Here is a 7812-nt window from a genome sequence, read left to right on the forward strand (position 1 = left end):
TATACTCTTTTCTTTTCCTTTTCCTTCCTTCTAGTTTTCCTTTCTTTTTCCCCCCTAAACAAACACATATAAACATAATTATATATTTATATATATATATATATATATATATATATATATATATATATATATATTACTTACTTTTAACAAATATCTCCAAATACCTTGATATTTATTAAAATTACCATTTCACCCATAAGGCATAAAATTCTACGTAAAAGGTTCATCGCAGTTAATTTAATTTATTTATCGACGAGTAATTCTAAACAGTATCCAAACACCCTTTTGATCATATAAGCTCTAAAATATTATTAACTTTGGCTAAAAAGCCTCCGAGCCAAAATTCAAAATACACAAAAAAATGCATAAATGGTACTTTAAAATTATGGGTCTTACAAAGTTGGTTCTGGTGTCTTCATCAAAGTTGTAGCGATGGATCATAGCTTTCATTTGCACTTGGTTTGACTCCAATTGAACATCTACAACTCCAAATATGTCTGCAATACTCCACATAGGTCATGTTGATTTCTCACCAAAATTCCGCACTGCACTAAAACAAAGAAACAACGCAAAACTACAAAAAATCTCTACTTCTTGAAGGAAACAAGAACATAAACGTTTCATTAAATCAAAGAACTAAAATCAACAAAATATATCAAATAACTCCTTAAATTAACTAATGATTAAAGATAAATAAGACTAAAATCAATGAAAAATATGCATATGATGAAGAGTCATCACAACCCTAAACTTAATCTATTGCTTGTCCTCAAACAACAATTAATTTCAGATTTGGCACAGTTAAAATCAAATTTAAACTCAATTACTCAAACCAAATCAAACTCAATTCTCAAAGTTTCAGCTACTACAAAATATTCATCATGCTCCATGGTTCCTTACAAAAAAAAAAAACAACACAATTTGTACACTTTAACATTCATTCATCAAGTTCAACTCTCTTTTCACACAATCTCACCAAAATTTATCTCAAGTGTTTAGCAAGGGTTATGAATTTATCACTCAAATCTTAGAACATGCATCACACTACGATATGCTTTAAAAAGTTCAAGTTAGCAATCACAATGCAACAAACACATACACTTTTGGAGGACTTTAGGGTTGTAATGAGGCTTAGGTAAGGGTAGGACATTTGAGATAGTAGGCTTTACTACTTGGAGTTAGGCATACATTTTCAAATTATTCTCCCTCTTTTATTCTATTTTTTTTCTTCACATTTTATGGTGGACATTCTAAACCATTGACAAAAGAACTAAAAAGGTGCTATTTATCATAGTACACAAACTGAATTTTTTCTTCTTCTTCTTCTTCTTTTTTTTCTTTTGATTTTTTTTTATTTGTTATTTATTTTATTCATGAGAATCACTAACCCAAACTTAAAAAGTTTTTATCCCATGAGCAACCCCAAACTTAAAATTCTACCAAGTCGAGACAAAAGTTTTCCTACCTACCTCCAAGTAAGGTGATTGAATTAAAGTCAGGTATATGGCTTGTAATGTGGTTAGTAACTGAAAGAAAGGGCAAAGCTCAAATGGGCTAGCAAATGATAAAATTTGCATAGGGTAGTTAGAAGGCTCAAACGACTAAACAAAATTGTCTTAGTGTATGAATAAATTACAAGTGATGTAAGTCATAATTAGTGCAAGTTCTGAAGGGATAACACATGTCTGGATATTCACACAACAAATAATTAATGTGTTTAGGCCCAAAATAATGTCTAACATGCCACTACAAAAGTTATTTTTTTTTTTTTAATATATAACAAGTGAGACTTCGACAACCAAGGAATAATCAACAATGCATGCATTAGTGAAACACATTGAATTAAGTATTGATATGAGCAAAGAAATAGAGTATAAATTTCAAAATCTGAAACAAATAGTTTAAGACTAGCTTCAAGTTGTTAAAAATTATTCAATATAGTGCATGTTTACACACAATTAAAAAGAAACAAATTCAAATAACAAAAATAAGATTGCAAAAATAAAAGTTACCTCTACATGTGGGTTGCCTCCCACGAAGCGCTTCTTTATGGTCATTAGCTTGACGCCTCAACCATTGTTAAGATGGCATATATGAAAGAAAGAACACATCATCCTTCTTACAAAGGAATACATATTTCAAGTGAGGTGGCAATTTCTTGAGCTCAACCAGTGGCGTCTCTTTCTTTTTCTCTACATACTCATCTTTATTCCCTTTCAACTCCTCCCATCTAGAATGAAAGCGGGGGGAGTGAGATTGTGATGCTTCTAACATGGATAAAACATCTTTCACTCTTGGGTATTCACATTTTGGGGTATGCATAACCCTCTTTCTAACGGTAGAATGGTCCTTGATGTTCAACTTCTTCGTCGACTATCGAATTGAAAATCTCAATTCGATTGCACCCTTCTCTTTCGTTTGAATGCTCTATGGCTTTTCAAGAGCGATGTGCTCCTCAACTGTTGTCGCGGTGACCATTTCCTCCGAGTGGGTTGAAGTTGAAGTACTTCCACTCTGTTTGGCTTTAGGTGGAACTTGTTCACTTATCTTGCTAGTCCTCGTTGTCACTGCATTGACATTATTTCGCGGATTCGAAATTGTGTCACTCGGAAAATTTATAGGTGCTCTTTGTGCCATTTATTAAGCAAGTTGACCCAGTTGGGTCTCCAGATTCTTTATTGATGCAGAGTGATTTTTTTGGATGGCTCTTGACTCTTCAATGAAAGAACTTGCGCTTATTACTAACTTCTCAATAGCACTCTCCCAAACATCTTTTTGAGGTGGAGCTTGATTTGGTTAAGCTCCTTGTTGACCTTGAGATCCACCCTGTTGATCTTTCCATGAAAAATTTGGATGATTTCTCTAACCCGGATTGTACGTACTAGAGTAGGGATTATTCTGCTTCCCATTGTTACCCATAAAGTTCACCTTTTTATGGTCAAGCTTTTTGTGGTCAAACTTAACATGAATTGGATCTTCAAAAATAAGAGTTTCTTTATTGTGTACTCTATATGATTTAGGCCTTTTAGAGTCTCTAAAAAAGATTCATTTTTGAGAACGTGAATCAAACTTGCTAACATTTCCTTTGGTAATCAAAATATAACATATACAACAAAATTGATGAAAGTATGAAATGTTGGGTTATATTCCTTGCCACAACTCATAAGGAGTCTTATTGAGAATATGTCTTATATAGATTATACTCAAAATGTAACATGTAGTGTTCACTACTTCTGTTCGAAAGTGTTTGGCAATATTCAAATCGTGAATTGTGGTGCATGCCATTTCCTGAAGAGATATGTTTTTCACTATCAAGTAATTGATTTATGCTCAATAGGTTACTCATTACTCCTTTTACAAGTAAAAAAATTTTAAATAGAGGGAAGAAAACCATTACCTATTGTTCCACAACCTACTATTTTTCTCTTTCGGTTTCCTTCAAATCCTAAAAATCCTCATTCCTTGAGGATCATGTTTTGGATGTGTGGTGAACATCCATTATTCAGGTACCATGATTGGTTTTTCAACTTTGTTGCTAAGGATATTTACAAGATATATTATTTTGTTTTTAGGTACCCACATTTGATTGAGTCCTAGTTTGTTACTTCTAAAAAGTGTATTGACTTTCCATGTTTTAAACATAGGACAAGTTATTCTATTATAACCTTTGTCAAAGCAATATGGGCAAGTAGTTTCAGATATAATAAATTTAGGAGTTTCCTATAAAGTCAATATCAAACGAGGATCTAACTCCACATAGCCAATATGGATCTTGACACTTATAGGCCAATATAAATGAACACCACCACAAAGAGATAACCCAAGTCCAATTTAATGAAACCCTATTGAAGGTACCATAATATAAAAGAAGCGGGGTTTGAATTGTATTGACCATTTAAATATTTTAAAAATGATTTCTTTTTCAAATCTTATCATCATTTTAAAAATACTAAGTAAAAGGAAGGTTGAGGAAACGTTGTAAAGAACTAAAACATGAGTAGCGTCTCTGGATTCCTCAAGGCTATTGGATATACTTGCCTCTTCAGTTGAACTTTCTTTTCTCTATCTCTCTAGACTAAGTATTATTTGAAAGCCTCTCCAGGTTTTTCACTAGAGTCCTTCTAGTTTTATCAACAATCCTAGTAGATTACGTTGTTGAGGAACTGAGTGCTTACTTGCATCTCCAAATTTACCTTTTCGAAAGGTGGTTTCCAACATTGGGAAAGATTACAAAAGATATGAACCCAAAGTCATCATTGAATTCCAACTCTCAATGAGAGGATATTACCACATCCATCATGTAGTAATCCACATAAAAATTAACTAAGTTAAAAGTTCATTTTGAACATACTTGTGATGTTTCTTCCTGCCTCTAATTATTTTTCCTACTTTCTGGCTACATGTGATGTTTCTTCTTCCTTCTGGCTGTTGGTAATATTTCCTCTCCAAAAGAGGATGATGTTCCTCCTTCTCCACCACATAATGTTGAACCATAGGAATGTGTGCTGGAAGCCATTCAGCTTCAGGCAACAACTATTAACCTTGTTCAACATGTGATACTACAAGGGGGTGGCAACCAAACAACTAACATAATCTTCTATGATTTCCTTAAACTGCAACCCTAGTATTTAAAGGAAGCTCTAACCCTATTGAGGCTCAAGACTAGCTTGAGGAAATAAATAATGGTTTTTAGGTGGAGCACTGCTTTAAAGAACAAAATGTTACATTTGCTACTCTCCTACTAAAGGGTAAGGCATAACAACGAAATATGTATGTGGCTGAATATGTAGCCAAGGAAATATGTATGTGGCTAAATATGTGGGCACGTTTGAGGAATTATCTACATTCTCTTCACATGCCCAATATGCCCTAGATGAGGAATGATAAATAAACCTGTTTGAATGGGGTTCAAGGCCTGACATCAAAGGAAATGTTGGTCATTTAGAAATCACAAATTATTCCACTCTTCTATACTAGATTTTTATAATTGAAGAAAACTTAAAAAAAAATGCAATAGGAGAGGCAATAGGGATTCCAATAAATTCAGTCAACAATTACAAGTGAAGACCTCTCTAGGGAAAGGAAAATAAGTTCAAACCTCAAGTTCTCCCAAGGCAAGAAGGTGCTCTAGGTGTGGGAGAGAACATAGGGGAGAACACTTAAAGGGAAAACATGCCTACTACATCTGCAAGATGCCAGGACATATTGGTTCTTCCTGCCCAACACTACAGACACAAGGTGATTCCAACTCAAATAAGCCAAACTTTGGGAGGGTATATGCTCTTGATGGCAAGAAAGGTAAGAAAAATAATTTGATTATTGGTACATGTTATATAAACCAAACCCCCTTAATTGTTATGTTTTACAAGGGTGCATCCTTTTCCTTCATACCCTTTTATTGTGATTTGCAACTCAATATTCCCCTATTTGATTTATTTTCTACTGTAGTTATAACTACTACAATGAAGAACCAAATTGAATTTTCTTTAGTATGCCCTCAATGCCCAATTAGCCTATTTGATAGGGTATTTCTATCAGACCTAGTTTTCTTACCCCTTAAGGGCCTAAACATAATCCTAGGAAGGCATTAGATGTAAGAAAATTATGTAACTCTGGGTTGTCATGGTAAAGAAGTCATAATCCCACCAAACATGCCCCAACCAGAAGAACCATCATTTTCTTCTATGTTCTCTATTTCCCAACTCTTCCATTGTTTAGCCGATGGGGTCAGGGTATGCTTGTGTTACTATTTTCCAATTCAGTGTCAGAAGTGGACATTTCAAACATTCTAGTGATGAGTGAGTTTGAGGATGTTTTCCTAGAGGATGTAACATCCTTTCCTCTATAGAGAGATATATAATTCTCCATAGGCTTAGCCCTTGGGATAGAGCCAATATCCATTGTTCATTATAGAATGTCACCATTATAACTGAGTGAACTTAAGGGCCAGTTAGATGATCTTATAAACAAACAATTCATCAGACCTAGTGTGTCACCATGGGGAGTCCCTGTACTATTGGTGAAGAAAAAGGATGGTGTGATGAGACTTTGTATACACTATAAAAATAAGGTAACCATTAAAAACAAATATCGATTGCAAAAAATAGATGGCCTTTTTGATCAGTTGGGGGAGCTACCATGTTTTCGAAAATTTATCTTAGGTATGGATACCATCATATTAGGATTAAATCTGAAGAAAAATCTAAAACAACCTTTAGAACAAGGTAAGGGCACAATGAGTTTTTAGTCATGTCTTTTGGTGTGACAAATGCTCTAGTTGTGTTCATGGATTATATGAATAGGATCTTCACACCCTATCTTGATAAATTTGTGGTAGTATTTATTGATGGCATCCTATTTTATTCAAAAATTCCAAGAAAACATGTAGAACACCTCAAAACTGTATTGCAAATACTAAGAGACAAGAGGTTGTTTGCTAAGCCTAGTAAGTGTGAGTTCTGGTTGTTAGAGGTTAAATTTTTAGGCCATGTAATTTTCAAAGGAAGAGTGGCATTGAGTCCCTCCAAAGTAGAGGCAACATTAGAATGGGAACAACCTAAGAATGTAAATGTGGTTAAAAGTTTCTTCGGCTTGGTAGGGTATTATTGTAGATTCGTTAGGAAATTATCTCAAATAGCCTTACCTCTAACAAGGTTGACATGTAAGAATCGCCCTTTTGTGTGGGACTATGAGTTTGAGAAGAGTTTTCAAACACTTAAGACCAGACTAACCACAACCCCTGTATTAGCCATTCCAAACCCAACCTTCGGATTTAATGTTTTTTGTGATGCATCTTTGAACGGTCTAGCTTTTATGTTGAGGCAAAATAAATAAGTAGCTGCCTAAGCCTCAAGACAATTGAAACCACATGAATAAAACTACCCTACCCATGATTTAGAGTTTGCTGCCATAGTTTTTTCCCTTTAGTTCTATAGACGTTAGTTTTATGGAGTGCACTTTGATGTCTTCAGTGATCATAAGAGTTTAAGGTACCTCTTTGATTAGAGGGAACTTAACATGAAACAATGTAGGTGGGTAGAATTCTTGAAAGATTATGAATTTGAATTAAGATACCATTCAGGAAAGGCTAATGTGGTGGAAGATTCTCTAAGTAGGAAGTAACTTCATATATCTCACTTGATGGTTCATGAGTTAGATCTAATAGAGAGCTTTAGAGACCTTATATGAAGATGACTCCTCTTCAGGATAGACTCCTTCTGAATCAGATGGAAATATCTTGTGATCTCAGAACCCATATTAGTCAATCTCAAGAATTAGATGGAACTATCCTCTTCCAAAACAGAATTTGCATTCCTAAGGACCAGGACCTAAATAGGAAAGTATTGGAGGAAGCTCATAAGAGTTACTTATCCATTCACCCTAGATCCACCAAGATGTACCATGGCCTTAGGAAAAACTATTGGTGGCCTGATATGAAAAATGGTGCAGTCACCTTTGTGGCCATGTGTCTCATCTGCCAAAAAGTAAAAATAGAACATCAGAGGCCAACAAACATGTTACAACCCTTAGAAATACCTGAATGGAAATGAGACTCTATATCCATCGATTTTGCTATAGGTCTATGATGACTCTTCATCATATGCATATTTTCCCACTGTTTTAGTCTTATTTATTCTCAATCATCAGTTAAATTAAGGATTTATTTAATACATTTTGTTGATTTTTGTTCTTTGAGTTAATAAAATGTTTTTTTTTTATTTCATTGATTAAGTAGGAATTTGTCGTAATTTTACATTGCGTTTTGTTTTAGTGCAGTGCTGAATTTTGGTGAAAAATCAACATGACATATGT

At 34.2% G+C, this 7812-nt stretch overlaps 1 protein-coding gene across 1 annotated transcript; it reads left to right on the forward strand.

Moving 5' to 3' along the window:
- The first annotated feature begins 6249 nt into the window (after positions 1–6249).
- LOC140920078 (uncharacterized mitochondrial protein AtMg00860-like) lies at positions 6250–7122 on the forward strand. Its single transcript, XM_073367390.1, has 2 exons — positions 6250–6821; positions 7032–7122. Exons 1-2 carry the CDS (start codon positions 6250–6252, stop codon positions 7120–7122), a joined length of 663 nt encoding a protein of 220 aa, XP_073223491.1.
- Positions 7123–7812: the final 690 nt, after the last annotated feature.

This window comes from Cicer arietinum, chromosome 4, assembly GCF_000331145.2.
Source record: "Cicer arietinum cultivar CDC Frontier isolate Library 1 chromosome 4, Cicar.CDCFrontier_v2.0, whole genome shotgun sequence".
Lineage (NCBI taxonomy): Eukaryota > Viridiplantae > Streptophyta > Magnoliopsida > Fabales > Fabaceae > Cicer > Cicer arietinum.

Coding starts and splice junctions, on each gene's coding strand:
- LOC140920078 (XM_073367390.1), top strand. CDS start 6,250: ATGTCTTTTGGTGTGACAAATGCTCTAGTTGTGTTCATGGATTATATG. Junction 6,822..7,031: donor GGTCTAGCTTTTATGTTGAG/GCAAAATAAATA, acceptor GAAACAATGTAG/GTGGGTAGAATTCTTGAAAG.